At 38.6% G+C, this 17242-nt stretch overlaps 1 protein-coding gene across 2 annotated transcripts in view; it reads right to left on the bottom strand.

The window, feature by feature from the left end:
- The window catches only part of LOC126473675 (nucleoprotein TPR-like), a 398029-nt gene that overhangs the window by 232163 nt on the left and 148624 nt on the right, over positions 1-17242 (bottom strand). Inside the window, exon 13 of one of the 2 annotated variants that reach the window (XM_050100910.1) lies at positions 10372-10573. In XM_050100910.1, the coding sequence (XP_049956867.1) occupies positions 10372-10573 (202 nt within the window). The remainder of the gene's footprint in view (positions 1-10371; positions 10574-17242) is intronic. The other variant, XM_050100911.1, reaches the window with a different exon arrangement.

Genomic DNA, 17242 nt, shown 5'->3' with positions numbered 1-17242 from the left:
TGCTATGTTATAAAACAAAGCTGATTCATAAAAGTCATGCCTTGCAACAGGAATCTTACTACTGGAAAATTCAAAGACTGTCCAGTTAACTGACACTGTGAGGTAATTGTAATAGGGTTGCTCGTCGTAAAAGGGTTGCTCAGAATAGCAGAAGGAACCATAAATCATTCTGCAGCAGTATCACAAATGTTGATACAGAACAGACTAATCTGTCTGATGAGTGATTGTAAGAACAGTCCATAATGCTCCATGGAGGTGAAATAATTATTAATTTCTGAGGATCATACAGATAAATAGATGAGTACCACCAATGTCAGAAGAAAGTGAAATTCAAAGTTAAATGAAGGGAATTTTATATGTACTTTACACAGCTCTACAGAAGGTGGTTGCAAAATGGTATTAAGGGAAAAGTAGTGTGCGAAGAATATAATAAGACAATACAACTGACACAAAGAAATAGAAATGCATGAAGGAAAAAAAGCAAAGATAGCCCGTTCAGAGTAATGAAGGAAAGGTAACACAACAGAAATCACTGTCAATGGCATACCTTTTATGAATGTGTGTCACAAGGAATAACACTAAAATGGCACAAATATGCAGCTTATAATGTCTGGAAACACAATCATAATTAACACAAAATGAAAGTGAGGAGACAGCAAATTTCTAGAAAATGGTGACATGAAAAAAGGAAGTTTGTGCTTTAAGGGTATGTTCACATACCACCAACTTAAATATGAAAATCAAGTAACTGTTAATTATAATCTACAATAGATCCTGTGAACAAAAAAAAAGCCCAGTAGTTGGAAGAAAGGACAGGTCACACGTATTTACAAGACAGAGAGCAGAACTGATCCACAAAACTTCCATCCAATATCACTGAAATACATTTGTTGTAGAATCTTAGAACATATTCTGGAGAGAGAGAGAGAGAAAAAAAAAAATAAAAAAAAAAAAAATAAATAAATAAATAAAAAAAAAAAAAATCTCGAACAGAATGGCCTCCTATATGGCAACCAGTACAGATGCTGCATGCACTGATCATGTGAAACCCAACTAACACTTTTCTCAAATGACATACTGTAAGACATGGGTAAAGTAGTCATGCACACATCATATTCCTTAATTTTCAATAGCATTTGAGTCAATACCACATCTACACTTACTATCAAAAGCACACTTGTATCAGTCATCATGTGAAATTTATGACTGCATTAAGGATTTTTAGGTAAGGAAGACACAGAATGTTATCTTGGATGGATAATCACTGATAAATGTAGAAGTTAACTTCAGGTGTGCGCCAGTGAAGGACCTCTGGACCCTTGCTATTCATATTGTACATTAATGACATTGCAGGCAATATTAACAGTAACCTCAGCCTTTTGCAGATGACGCAGTTATCTACTGTGAAATATAGTCTGAAAGAAGCTGCAAAAATAATGAATCATATCTCGATAAGATTTCAAAGAGGTGCAAAATTGGCAACTTGTTTTAAATGTTCAGAAATGAAAATTTTTGCCATTTCACAAAAGAAAAAAAATAGTATCCTGTAGCTACAGTAATAATGAGTCACAGTTGGAATCACTAAATTCATACAAATACCTGGGTGTAACAGTTTGTAGGAACATGAAATGGAATTATCACATAGACTCACTCACAGTCATGGGTAGAGCAGGAAGCAGACTTCGGTCTATTGGTAGAATAATGAGAAAACACAATCAGTCTACAAAAAAGATTGGTTACAAATCCCTCATGTGACCCATCCTAGAGTACTGCTCAACTTTATGGGACTTATACCAAATATGACTAACAGGGGATATTGAGTATATGCTCAGAAGGGCAGCATGAACAGTCACAGATTTATTTGATCCATGGGAGACTGTAACTGAGGTGCAGAAGGAACTTAAATGTCAGACACCTCAAGAAAAATGCAAGCTGTCCTGAGAAAGCCTCCCCATGGACTACTGCCTTAAAATTGGCGGGGAAGGTGTGTGTGTTTCATTAACCCACTGAGATATGGCGCGACGAATAATGTTCCTGGTAAGATCATTCATGTCAGACTTGTTAGCTGATAGGACAATGGACAAAGTGCATTTCCACAGAAGCCTCCTTTCTTGGGAGTATGAGGGTGGCAACCACAGCTACGTCACTTACTTGTATCACACTTTTTCTGTTTTCTTTCCTATCGGCCCCTTTTGGGCAACTCTTGGCTTTCTCAATCCCAATGGTATTACTTTTGAGGCTTGAGGGTGTCTTTCATTTTTCCTTTTCTATCTCGATGGGGGACGTGTCTTTCATTTTTCCTTTTCTATCTCGATGGGGGACTTGCCTGCTGAGGATAATAGAAGGAACCAACTGCCTTGTATGAAGAGGAGGGCTCCTTAAAGGCTAAGGGGACCATAACTGACAGAAAAGGCAGCCACCAAAGAGGCTGTGAAGGGTCAGCAAGTAGTGTGAAGGGGTGACTTCTCTGCCACGTAAAAAGTATGTATGAGGGGATATCAAAAAATAACCAGAATTATTTATTTAGCAAAAAATACTGCTCACCTTTATTCAAATTCCATTACAGACCTTCAAAGTAATCTCCCTCGAACACAATACAACAATTTTCAAAACACTACCTGAAGATACTTTCTGATAATTTGTTGAGTACACCAAAAATTTGATTGTTTAGTTCTCAATCACTCTGAAAATAACACACCCAAAGCTCTTTTCCACTGCAGGAAATTGTTGGAAGTCACATGGTGCTAGGTCTGGTGAATAAGGATGATGTGGCATCACCTCAATGCCTAATTCAGTGACTGTTATTGTTTCCTCAGTCTTGATGGAATGATGAGGCAGTGCATTATCCTGATGAAGGATCCATCCCATCTGGGCAAGATATGGTCTTCTTGTTGCAATTTTCCTCCTTAATGGTCTCTTCAATACACCACAATAGTAATTTGCAGTAACAGTACGTTGCTCATCCACCGTACGACAAGATAAATAACTTTTTGCACTTGGTTGAACTTTGGCCTTTTTGGGTATTGGAGATGAAGGGTGTTTCCATCAGACAATGTCCTGTTTTGTCTCATTTGCTACATGTAAGACTTTCCAAAAAATCTGATTCATGCTGAAGCCTTCCCTTCCATTGTTGCCATGCCATCACATGGCGAGCCTTCTGTTTGTCACTGATCATACGAGGCACCAACTTTGCTGCAACTTTTCTACACCCTAGAACATTTCGTACAATGTCTTCAGTTGATCCATAGGATACCTCTGTTAATGATTTGTTATCTCTGCAATCTCTGTTAACGATAAACAAGTCTTCTTGCAACATGAGATCAATTGTGTTGTCACTGGTTTCAGTCTTCGAAGTTGATGATCTTCTGGGGTGTGGAGCATGCACGAAGTCTTTCCACTCCTCCACTCCTCCCTCCCTCCTGAAATCAGTTAGGCCACAGTGTGCTCTTTGTAGGCTTGCTGCAACGTTTTCAGTGTTTCTGATGGTGTTTTGTCAAGAATACAAAATCTAATTGACATGCACTGCTGCAACTTGAGATCCATGTTGGGTACAGTACGTCAGTGCACTTTCACTGCTTTCCTCCAACTGCATTTCACCATGCAAATGACGCGCGTGGTATTACATTACTCAAGAGCAGATCTCTCTGATACTACCAACACCAATCTCCAGCACAGGCACATTAAAATGCAAAAAAATGATTACGGTTATTTTTTTACACCCACTCGTAGTCATGAAAACGCTGAGCACATGTGGAAAAAGGACAGCCCCAAGATGACAACCCAGCAATGGACATGGACTGATCTACATATAGCTACTTGGAATGCACTCCATCCAGAAACTTGGAAGACCAACTAAAGTACCAAACGAGAATAGCAGCATTACAGGAGATTAGGTGGAAGGATGCCTGCATTTTCGAGTCTGGTGACTACACAATTAATTTCAGCAGCAATACAGATAATCTTGGAACCATTTTCCTAGCACACGGGACATGCAAGTCGGCAATATCAAATTTTTAGGTCATGAATGACAGGATATGCACACTGAGAATAAAAATTCAATTCTTCAATATGGCACCGATTTGCAACCATGCTTCAACAGAGAAAGTGAATGATGAGGGCAAAGGCTCCTTTTATGAACACCTTGAAGACACATATGAAACAATAGCAGAAAATGAAATGAAAGTGATTCTAGGAAATACGAATGCTAAGGTGGGAAGAGAAACACTGTTTAGACCAAATGCGAAAATGTACAGTCTACATGAAGAGTACAATGACAACGAACTGAGGCTGGTTGATTTTGCTGTAGGCAAAAACTTCACCATAAGTAGCACCATATTCCCACAAAAGAATATCCATAACAGGACATAAATACATCCAGATGGAGTCACAATCAGCCAGATAAATCATGTGCTTATCCAAAGAACACAAGGCACAGACATTAAGTGTGTTAAAGTGATGAGAAAGGCCTGATACAGACTTGTACCACAATATGGTGATGGTCAAGTATAGGCAGAGGATAAAACCATGTAGAAAGGGGAGGAAGTACAATGTGAACCCAGTCCTCATCAATAAGACAGAAAGAGCAAAATTCCAAAGGAAGATGAATGAAGGGATGAGTGTGATTGCCACTGAGGAGGAAGCTGGCCCCGAATAGCAGTGGCAATTACTGGAAAGAATATGGCAAACGATGGAAGTCAAGCGGGAACTGGAAAACAGGATAAGACGAAGTGAGTGGTATGAGGATGACTGTGAGATGGCTATTGAGGAACAAAATAGTGGAAGAAAGAATAATAAGAGCAATTTCCAAAGGAAGTGCCAACTGCAATGCCAAAGTGTAGCCAATCAGTGGGGAGACCAATATTGCAATGGCTGGATGATGTAGAGACAGAGTACGGAACTGGAGGAGGCTGATGAAGTCGTGAGAGGATTGGAAGAGAATGGTAGTCAACAAGGCACAGACCCTTCATGGGCTGTAGCGAGAGAAAGGAAGAAGAACAAGGTTCTCTAGAAATATACAACTTCCTGAGTACCGCTCCCCTAGGAATAATGAGGTCAGGATTACACTTACTGCAGCATGCATATAGGCTTCTAAAGACATCTCCTCCTTGCACTCCATTCATGACTGGAATTGGAAGAAGCCCTAGTAACTGGTACGATAGTAAGTATCCTTTGCCATGCACTTCACAGTGCTTTGCAACAATATGGATGTAGATGTAGTTGCAGAAGTGAAATTTATAATACAATATGTTGCACGATAATTATGTACTGACTGTTTCTCACCATATACTACTGGTAAAATCAGGACCAATAAAATTAAGGGGAAAATTTACAAGGCTGCAACTAAGATGCAGTAGGAGTGTTAACTGTGTGCTGTTGGATTTAACAGTTATTTGAAACAGCAGTTTTAAATTTGTGTGTGTGTGTGTGTGAGTGTGTGAGTGTGTGTGTGTGTGTGTGTGTGTGTGAGCGCACGCGTGCACTTTTGGGTGCACATGCACATGCACTCAAACATGCAAAGGCATGTCAAAGAGTTTATTAGCTGTGCACACCGACAAAGAATAAGTTACACTGTTCAGCTTCTTGTTGGGGTAACTATTCACTGCTGAATACTGACAGTGCTGCAATAAAAACAATTATACTTGAAAACTCTAATTCTAGCTTTCAGTACTACTAGTTCCTTCCTGGAGGAGGAGAGACAGATAGGTTGTGGAAGGTTAAAAAAGAGGGTCAGGTCACTCAAGGTCGTTTAAAACTCCAGGATGAAGACAAAAGAGACACAAAGATGAAGGAAGAGGTATCACCAAGAAGTACATTGGCAAAGAAAGCATTGTGCTAGCTTCAGTCCAGAAAGGATGATGGTAAAGAGATAAGCAAAGATGAGTTAAGATGAGGGAATAGTGCAATTAAGAACCAGGAGGAAAAGGAGATGGGCGAAGAACTTAAGAGGGAGATGGGTCAGGTGGAGAAGAATGAAGACTAAAAAGTAATAATAGAAAATAATTAAGTAAGAGATAATAGTAAATAAATCATATAATAAATTTTAATTATATAAATGATTATTATAATGAAAAAAAGATAAGAGATATTCTAATGGAGGCCAAGCCTCGGTGGGTACTGGGATGCAAGGATAAGCTGGGGGCCAAGTTCATACAAAGTAGTGTTTGAAAGGTGGTTTCAAACAGCCATGTGGTGTTGCTGGCAGTTAAGTCCCTTAAATCATGCTGCAGTGCTTAGTCAGTAACAGGTATTGGGTGTCCCCAAGATGGACAGGCAGTTAGCTGTTCTAGATCCACTCATGTGCTAAGCCAGTTTAGTTGTTATCATTCCTGTATAAAATGTTTCGCAGTGGAAACATGCTACTTGGTAAACTAATGTCCACAGTTTTGCAGTTTCCTCTAATTTTGATACTATAAGATTTACACACAATGCACTATTCATTTCATTTCTCTTCCTCTTAATTCACATTTACTTCTCGTTCTGTGCTCACAAACTCTAGGCTGAAGCTGGCATAGGGCTTACCAATATACTATCTGTGACCACCTACTCTCCTTGATGCCTCCCCCTTCATCTGTATCTCTCTTTATCCTCACAACAGCTGGGACTCTCCTATCCCTGGGATCTGAGTGGCTTGCTCCTCCTTTCAGCCTCACCCAAAATACCCCTCTCCACTCCCAAAACGATAAGTTTTTGTTCTTTTATATGTGTATCGGCAGTACTAACAATTTCACCTTTTGAAAGTAAGTACTGAACAGCAATTCTGTTTCATAACTTTTAAGTTTTCTTAAGAGAATTTTCCTTTCAATACAAAGAAATAAATTTGTAATTTACAAATCTTTTCCTTTTGTTGTTATGGTCTCGTATTCAAATACACAGATACATAAACAAGCAGAATACAGCACTGCAGTCGGCAACACCTATGTCTGGTGCAGCTGTTACACTGTTGTTGTTGTTGTGGTCTTCAGTCCTGAGACTGGTTTGATGCAGCTCTCCATGCTACCCTATCCTGTGCAAGCTTCTTCATCTCCCAGTACTTGCTGCAACTCACATCCTTCTGAATCTGCTTAGTGTTTTCATCTCTTGGTCTCCCTCTATGATTTTTACCCTCCACGTTGCCCTCCAATGCTAAATTTGTGATCCCTTGATGCCTCAGAACATGTCCTACCAAGCGGTCCCTTCTTCTTGTCCAGTTGTGCCACAAATTCCTCTTCTCCCCAATTCTATTCAATACCTCCCCATTGGTTATGTGATCGACCCATCTAATCTTCAGCATTCTTCTGTAGCACCACATTTCGAAAGCTTCTATTCTCTTCTTGTCCAAACTATTTATCGTCCATGTTTCACTTCCATACAAATACTTTCAGAAACGACTTCCTGACACTTAAATCATACTCGATGTTAACAAATTTCTCTTCTTCAGAAACGCTTTCCTTGCCATTGCCAGTCTACATTTTATATCCTCTCTACTTCGACCATCATCAGTTATTTTGCTCCCCAAATAGCAAAACTCCTTTACTACTTTAAGTGTCTCATTTCCTAATCTAATTCCCTCAGCATCACCCGACTTAATTCGACTATATTCCATTATCCTCGTTTTGCTTTTGTTGATGTTCATCTTGTATCCTCCTTTCAAGACACTGTCCATTCCGTTCAACTGCTCTTCCAAGACCTTTTCTGTCTCTGATAGAATTACAATGTCATCGGCGAACCTCAAACTTTTTATTTCTTCTCTGTTACACTACTGGCCATTAAAAGTGCTACAGCACGAAGATGACATGCTACAGACGCGAAATTTAACTGACAGGAAGAAGATGCTGTGATATGTAAATGATTAGCTATTCAGAGCATTCACACAAGGTTGGCACCGGTGGCGACATCTACAACGTGCTGACATGAGGAAAGTTTCCGACTGATTTCTCATACAACTGACCGGCGGTGCCTGGTGAAATGTTGTTGTGATGCCTCGTTTAAGGAGGAGAAATGCGTACCATCACGTTTCCGACTTTGATAAAGGTCGGATTGTAGCCTATCACAATTGCGGTTTATCATATCGTGACATTGCTGCTCCCGTTGGTCGAGATCCAATGACTGTTAATAGAATATGGAATCGGTCAGTTCAGGTGGGTAATACGGAATGCCGTGCTGGATCCCAAAGGCCTCGTACCACTAGCAGTCAACATGACAGGCATCTTATCCGAATGGCTGTAACGGATCGTGTAGCCACGTCTCGATCCCTGAGTCAACAGATGGGGACGTTTGCAAGACGACAACCATCTGCATGATTGGTTTGACGATGTTTGCAGCAGCATGGACTATCAGCTCAGAGACCATGGCTGCAGTTACCCTTGATGCTGCATCACAGATAGGAGCACCTGTGATGGTGTACTCAACGACTAACCCGGGTGCACGAATGGCAAAACGTCATTTTTTCGCATGAATCTGGGTTCTGTTTACAGCATCATGACGGTTGCATCCGTGTTTGGCGACATCGCGGTGAACACACATTGGAAGCGTCTATTCATCATCGCCATATTGGCATATCAACCGGCGTGATGGTATGGGGTGCCACTGGTTACACGTCTCGGTCACCTCTTGTTCACATTGACGGCACTATTGTGTAAATTTCCTCCAGCACTACTTCAGACATTAGTCGAGCCCATGTCACATCATGTTGCAGCACTTTTGTGTGCTCGCGGGGGCCCTACACAATATTAGGCAGGTGCACCAAAAGACAAGACACTGTTTAAAGTTGTTACCAAATATCTCAAAAAGTTCTTGACTGATTTACTTCAATTTTTACATGCTACTCTTATAAATATTCAAATGAACATAGGCTATTTGTATTTTTTTAAACCACAGTGTACAGGTTTTTTGTTTAACTAACAGATGGAAAGAGAATGTTGTGCTGTGATGTGAAAATGTGTGGTTTAGCTTTCTTTCTTGCATTGAATTTTAACTACGATGTTAGGGCATGTAACAATTAGACAAATTGTTTCCATATATGTTCTTTATTCTGATATATAATTTTAGATAAAAATTGTATACACAACAATGTGCTGTTTTGTTTTCTTCCTTGCAGCCAGTTTCAACAGAAAACAGGAAAGATGTTTTTATAGCTTATTGGCTTATGATTAGAATACTATTATGGAATCTGAACCATCTGAAACTTTGAAATCCTTCCCACTTGCAGAATAGAACTATGCAAAACACTGTCACTGAAACTACTATCCTCACAGATCCAGGAGCTGGAGAGATGTCTCTCATACCCTGCATACCAATGATCAAAACCGATTTACCCACTCATTTTATGCGCCTTCAATTAGCAATCCAGGTTTTGTTGTAATACCAATGTTTACAAGGCTGAAAGTCTGAGAGGGAATGGGGGGAGAGGAGACGTACGGGGTAGAGGAGATATACAGTAAGGGGGATGGGAGAAGGTAATGGACACAGAGGGGGAAGGAGGAGTTGGGACAGGAGAGAGGGGGAAGGAAGAGATGGAAGGAGGAAGGAGCTGATGAACAGAGAGAGGTGAATGAAAACAACAAAGGGTACAAAGGGGGTGTTGGAGATTCAAATACATGTTTACTGCCGGGTTGCTAGCTAGTTTACAAAATATACAAGCAATCACAACATTTTAATAATTATTTCTCTCTTACCAGGTGTTTTTAATTGCATAAACATCTCATAGCACTTCTGCAAACTTTACATATTATTTAAACAAACGCGCTTTCTAAACTACCATTATAACATTCTCTTCCCCATAATATTAGTTTTGGATACCTAGAAGGTGTTCTGAAGATAATTCTAAGATTGTTGCGAGGTGTGAAAGAAATTCTGTAACTTCATCTACTGACAATCAAACCCAGATTTCCACTTAAACACAAAATTCTAACACATAATTAACAAGTGATACTGACTCATGTGCTCTACACTACACTATGTACTTAATCTGATAAATTTAAGGAAGCCCTTACTTTACAATAAATCAGAAAGCACCTATAAAATGTGGTTGTGTTGTTTCAACACTGCATTAACTAATATCAAGAGAATGGATGAAGATTTGTTTGATGAAGAATGTATTATTTTGAATGGCACAGTAATGCCTCTAGAAGTTCCATGGAACTACACAAACAGCATCATCATATAAAACTGACCATTACTGCTACACATGTCATAAAACCAAACAACAGGACAAAAAAGAAAACAAAACCATAGTTTGCAACATCAAACTGAATCGAATAAATAAATTCCCAGTGTGAACATAATTTGGATAACGTTTTTTATGAAACAATTTCAGGACACTGCACTTTTTCTAAATTAAACCTATTTTTTAAAATTATTTTACAACTATACCTTTTCCTGTAAGTACTTTACCTTTCTCACAGCTCTGTAGTTTAGTTATTTCAGCAGGTCTTTTTGCCATCACTGAAGAAAGCTCAGTTATCTGTACATCCTTATCTGTCAGACGCCGTTCAAGGGACTCAATTTGCTGACTTAACAAAGTGCATTCTTTTCTTGAATTTTCCACTTCTTTCTGCAGCCTTCTAGAATCCTCGGAAGATTGTTCTTGTGATTTCTGAAATACAACCACATAATATCGTCTTAAGCTTGTTTTTAATAAATTCGCTCCTGAATGCTGAATGTGACTAGTCATTAGCAACTCATTTCTGGATGGGCAACATATGAAGGTGATGTCAAGTTACAACCTACATTTGTAACAATGGATGCCAAATTCAGCCCTGTATTAAGCTCTTCAAAACAAAGTTTGAACATATTTAGTCTCTACACAGATTACTAGTTCTGCAGAAGAACTGAGGAGAAAAATAACAGTGGTTTATCAATAGACGCAGAACAACTTGTTTTGCCAATTAGGTTCACATAATTTACTAAGTATGAACATTTTATACACCAATATATTACCTAAAGATAAATGCCATAAATTGGTGGGAGTATCCACATTAACTTTGTCACAACAAAAGATTCCAATAAGAATCCAGTTTTGGCCAACAGTAGTCAATAAAAAAACTAAACTTTGCAATCACATGGGACATGGGAAACTGACATGGGAAACTCCCCATTGCAGCTCCTCAGATTTATTGGGAAAGTGACCCACTGGGTGGACCGTCAAAAACTGAATACAGATCAAGCTTGAAAACAGGAAGAAGCTGTACTGAAGTGTGAAAAAAGAAGCAAAATAGGATCAGTGAATGGTCCAAGCACAGGACGTTCAACATCAAGCAAGGTGCACGAATCATGGCTTTATCCTCTTGTGACCACTATATTGGACTACAAAACAGAAGATCTGTGTTCAAGTCTTCCTCATGGCACCTTTTAAATTATGAACTTTCCATCGGGTCATTGATATGTTTGTTCCCCTCCCGTAGTCTTGGCAATTGTCATACTATACACTGGTTGTATAATTACAGAATAGGAGTCGTGTGGTAAGAATATATTACCATCACACGTAAATGTGATGAATAATCAGAGCAGGCAAGATATCGCATAGACCTCTCACAGAAATGGAAAACAACAAATAAGCGGGTGTGAACTATGTTACAACAAAGGAATTCATTGGCGAAACTTCCAAAACAGAATGTATGAGTCATAACATGTTTTACTTTTGTAGAACAAATAGGAGGTTCACTACACCTGGAGATCCCCTCCTTACACCTCACTGTTGCAAACAGACACTGCACCATGACTCAGACACAAATTTAAAGACAGGAAACAGACATGTCAATGACCAGACAGACAGTTAATAATCCTGTGAATGGGGGAGGGGGGATTACAAGGGAGATTTGAACATGGATCTCCCCCTTCACAGTCTAACACTGGGACCACAGAACTACGATGACGCGGATACTCAAATGCACTCCACATTGCACATCTTGCGCTTCGACTGTTCACTGCTTCGATTTTACTACTTTTTTTCGCAGTTCTGTACACCTTCCTCCCGTTTCCATGCTTGATCTGTGTTAAAGATTATGATGGGCTATCCACTGGTTCATCTTACAGCTAAGTTTGAGCGGGGTGCAATGGGGAGTTTCCTTTGTGAGCAACGTCAATTGGCTGCTGTGTCATCCTCTTCCATATGGCGTCATTTGGACGTGGTATGGAGGAGCATGGGAGTCAGCACACTGCTCTCCTGGCCGTTGTCCGTTTTCCAGACCTTGGAGTCACTACTTCTCATTCAAGTAGCTCTATGACATCTGTTCCAAGATGGCCGCCGAGTAAGTGACGCCAGATACCATTTCCAGAAAGTTAAGTGCTTTAGACAGGAATATAATTTAGTTTAACGCCGACAACAAATTAAATACGTGCATTAGTGTATCGTTTAGTCTTGCCGTTAAAGGTTTGACTTTTATTTGCGTATTTTTTCAGAAAACACGAAAAGATCGTAACTTCGTGAAGTCGCGCTTAGGCTTAAATTTTGTAAACGTGTTTGTTTCTTGTTTCACGGTAATTTAACTAGTTTCTTGGTAACAAATAAGTAAACTACCGTAAATAGCGTATAACTTCATTGTTTTAATACAGATTTCAGAAAAGCAGCATAACTTTATATCAGAAACTTGCCTATATACATTTGTTTATAGGCCTAATTCTCGTAACGTTTTTGGAGAATCAAAGTTAAAGTATCTCGTTTAATTGTCCTTTTTTTCATTCCATCGAGTGAAATATATAATAAATAGCGTATACCTTCGTTGTTTTAATACAGATCTCAGAAAAACAGCGGAATTTTAAATCAGAAACTTGCTTATATACATTTGTGAATAGGCTTAATTCTTGTAACGTCTTTTTTGATTTTCGGTAATTTAATTGATTTATTCTAGCTAAAGTATTATTTTTGCCATGAGTGAGAAGTGCCTGACTTGCCGTAGAATTGTTAGTTCCGGGGTTTGGTGTGATGGATGCAGTAGTTTTTTTCACTGGGGGGACTGCAGTGGCGTGGGTGTTGGGAAAGTGGATCAGGCTCATCAGTGGTTATGTAGGATTTGCAGCAGAGATAGGAAGATAGTGGAACAGGAGGGGAAAATTGCTGCCCTTCAGGCTAAGCTAGATCAGGCTAGGGAAGATCTGGACAGGTTAAGGAGGGAGAAGGGCAAAGAGAGGTGGGAAGTGGCAACAGGTAGCAGAAGGAATAGGCCTAGAACTAAGTCTGACAGTTTTGTGGTGAATGTCAAAAATAAGTTTGACCTGTTGCTTCAGTTAGAAACTGATGAGCCTCAAGCAGAGGTAGGTGTAGACAGGACACAACAAACTTTCAATAGGAAATTGAAAAAGAATGTAGGAAAGTCATCGAAAAGGAAGAAAGTTTTGTTGTTAGGCAGTTCTCATGCCAGAGGTGTAGGCCAACTTCTGCAGGAGGAATTAGGACCAGAATACCAGGTCACAAATTTTTTCAAACCAAGTGCTAGTCTGGATCAGGTGACAGAGGATTTAGGTTCACTCTGTAAAGGATTTACCAGGGAAGACACCGTGGTTATTGTGGGAGGGCCAGGGAACAGCATCGACAGAGATCCTGGGTACAGTATAGAGTGTGACCTGGTAAAGATTGCGTCAGCATCGAGACACACCAATGTTGAATTTGTATCTGTCCTGAGACGCCATGACCGGCCTCATTTGAACTCTTCTGTTGGGAGAGTTAATTTGGAGTTGGAACGGCTGCTTGGATTGGGTGCGGGGGCTCATACTGGTGTGGTTCCTGTTGATTATCTCAGTAGGTGGGACTATACCAGGCACGGCCTACATCTCAACAGGAAAGGGAAGGGGAAACTGGCTGGGGTAATAGCAGGAAATTTAAGGGGGGGAGGCACTGCCATGAATGGTAAAATACCAGTGGTTACAGGTGTTGGAGCAGCACCTTTTTTAGGATAGGTAAGACAGAAAGATGTCAAGTTCTACGAGAGGTCAGGATTGAAACAAATCTTCAGTTTAGGAAAGAAATTAAACAGCACAATTCTAGCACATTGGATCACCAATCACAGCTATCAATTATAAATTTTCACCAATCACCAGAAATTTTATCTCCACCAAGTTGTATCTCAGTCCTAGGTAATTCCATTGATGAATTAAAGTCACCCAACCCAATTGACATAATCTGCCTCTCTGAACACCATGTGACCACTGGTATAGGAACTAGGCCTAAGCACAATGAGAAACTCAGACAGGAGAGTACTGCAAATGTTAGAATAAGGAAAGGTTCTCATAAAAGTACAATTAAAAATAATGTAAGTATATTTCATCAAAATATTGGTAGTTTAAAGAATAAAGTAGATGAGCTTCTGGTTTGTTTAGAAGATTTAGAAGCTGAGAATGAAATAGATATACTATGCCTGTCTGAGCATCACATTGTTACTGATATGGATAAGGTAAATGTAAGTGGTTATAAGCTCTCTGCACATGTAATGAGAGAAAATATGGAGAAAGGAGGAGTTGCCATATATGTCAAAAGTTATCATTGTGCAAAAAGTATAGAAACAAAAAAGTTTTGTGTAGAGAAACATATAGAAGCATGTGCCTGTGAGCTTAAATTAAATAAAGGCACATTTATAATTGTAACTGTATATAGGTCCCCATCAGGAAATTTTCATCTATTTCTGAAAAATTTGGACTCCTTGTTGTGCTATCTGTCAGACAGGGGGAAGCAAATTATTATTTGTGGGGACTTCAATGTAGATTCTCTGAAAGAGGGTAATAGGAAAAATGACCTTGAAGTATTACTCGGTTCTTTCAATTTGACACCCGTTATTTATTTTCCTACTCGGGTGGTAAAGGATAGCAGCTCACTGATAGATAACTTCTTTATAGACCAAGATAAGTTTAACCAGATAAATGCTCAGCCTGTTGAGAATGGTCTTTCTGATCATGGTGCACAGCTAGTTACAATATATGACATAGCTCCATTCAGCAATACTAAACAGTCCTCCAAAGTAGTACGTTCAGTCAACGATTTAACAATTGCAAATTTCAGGGAAAGCCTACAACAGTTAGACTGGGATGAGGTGTACCGTGAACCTGATGCCAATTTAAAATATAATTTATTTCATGACATTTTTGTAAATGCATTTGAAAACTGCTTCCCCAAGAAAATAGTTAAATATACTCGTAAGAAACCTTGTAACAAACCATGGCTTACTAAGGGTATAAAAATATCTTGTAACCGGAAAAGGGAAATGTATCTGACAGCAAGAAAGAGTAGTGACCCAGAAACTATCAAAAATTATAAAAACTACTGTGTTATATTAAGAAAAGTTATTAAAAAATCCAGGAGTATGTGTATCATGTCTGAAATCAGCAACTCTGATAATAAAATTAAAACAATTTGGAATATTATTAAAAGAGAAACAGGTCAACCAAGAGCAGAGGAAGACAGTATTACCATCAAATTGAATGAAAACTTTACGAACAGAAAGTCAGAAGTTGAAAATATTTTTAATAATCATTTTCTAAATGTTGTGGATATAGTAGGATCCAGGTGTTCATTAGAAGATGCTAGGCTGTTAATGGAAGAGGCCATACCTATGCAATTTGATACAATTGAAATCTCACCCACTTCTCCCTCTGAAATTAGGAAAATAATAAACTTGCTTAAAAGCAAAAACTCACATGGAATTGATGGCATTTCCAGCAAAATACTAAAAGCTTGTTCTCAACAGATAAGTAAGATTCTCAGCCACCTGTGTAATAGCTCTCTGGAACAGGGCATTTTCCCTGATAGACTGAAATATGCTATTGTTATACCTTTGCATAAAAAGGGGGATAGATCTGATGTCAACAATTACCGTCCAATCTCCCTTCTAACAGCTTTATCCAAAATTTTTGAGAAAGTAATGTATTCAAGAGTAGCTTCACATATCTGTAAAAATGAAGTACTAACAAAATGTCAGTTTGGTTTCCAGAAAGGTTTTTCAACAGAAAATGCCATATATGCTTTCACCAGTCAAATTTTGAATGATCTGAATAACCGAACATCTCCCATTGGGATTTTTTGTGATCTCTCAAAGGCTTTTGATTGTGTAAATCATGAAATTCTGCTAGACAAGCTCAAGTATTGTGGCACGAGTGGGACAGTGCACAAATGGTTTAATTCGTACCTAACTGGAAGAGTACAGAAAGTTGAAATAAGTAGTTCTCGTAACATGCAAAGATCAGCACATTCCTCAAACTGGGGAACTATCAAGAATGGGGTTCCACAAGGGTCAGTCTTGGGTCCTTTGTTGTTCTTATTATATATTAATGACTTGCCATTCTATATTCATGAAGAGGCAAAGTTAGTTCTCTTTGCTGATGATACAAGTATAGTAATCACACCTGAGAAACAAGAATTAACTGATGAAATTGTCAACACTGTCTTTCAGAAAATTACTAAGTGGTTCCTTGTAAACGGACTCTCACTGAATTTTCATAAGACACAGTACATACAGTTCCGTACAGTGAATGGTATGATGCCATTAATAAATATAGACCTTAATCAGAAGCATATAGCTAAGGTAGAATATTCCAAATTTTTAGGTATGTCCATTGATGAGAGATTAAATTGGAAGAAACACATTGATGATCTGCTGAAACGTTTGAGTTCAGCTACTTATGCAATAAGGGTCATTGCAAATTTTGGTGATAAACATCTTAGTAAATTAGCTTACTACGCCTATTTTCACTCATTGCTTTCATATGGCATCATATTTTGGGGTAATTCATCACTGAGGAATAAAGTATTTATTGCACAGAAGCGTGTAATCAGAATAATAGCTGGAGTCCACCCAAGATCATCCTCCAGACATTTATTTAAGGATCTAGGGATATTCACAGTAGCTTCTCAGTATATATACTCTCTTATGAAATTTGTTATTAACAACCAAACCCAATTCAAAAGTAATAGCAGTGTGCATAACTACAATACTAGGAGAAAGGACGATCTTCACTATTCAAGATTAAATCTAACTTTGGCACAGAAAGGGGTGAATTATACTGCCAATAAAGTCTTTGGTCACTTACCAAATAGTATCAAAAGTCTGACAGATAACCAACAAGTATTTAAGAAGAAATTAAAAGAATTTCTGAATGACAACTCCTTCTACTCCATAGAGGAATTTTTAGATATAAATTAAGAAAAAAAAATATTAAAAAAAATAAAAAAATAAAAATAAAAAACACAAAAAAATAAAGTTGTTATATTAACTTAAGTATGTTGTTAAATTAACCTAATTATGTCATGTATTGGAAAATTTGACTCGTTCCACATCAT

The sequence above is a fragment of the Schistocerca serialis genome, chromosome 4, assembly GCF_023864345.2.
Source record: "Schistocerca serialis cubense isolate TAMUIC-IGC-003099 chromosome 4, iqSchSeri2.2, whole genome shotgun sequence".
Classification (NCBI taxonomy): domain Eukaryota; kingdom Metazoa; phylum Arthropoda; class Insecta; order Orthoptera; family Acrididae; genus Schistocerca; species Schistocerca serialis.
The sequence above is the reverse complement of the archived record's forward strand: the minus strand, read 5'-3'. Positions and strand labels throughout refer to the sequence as shown.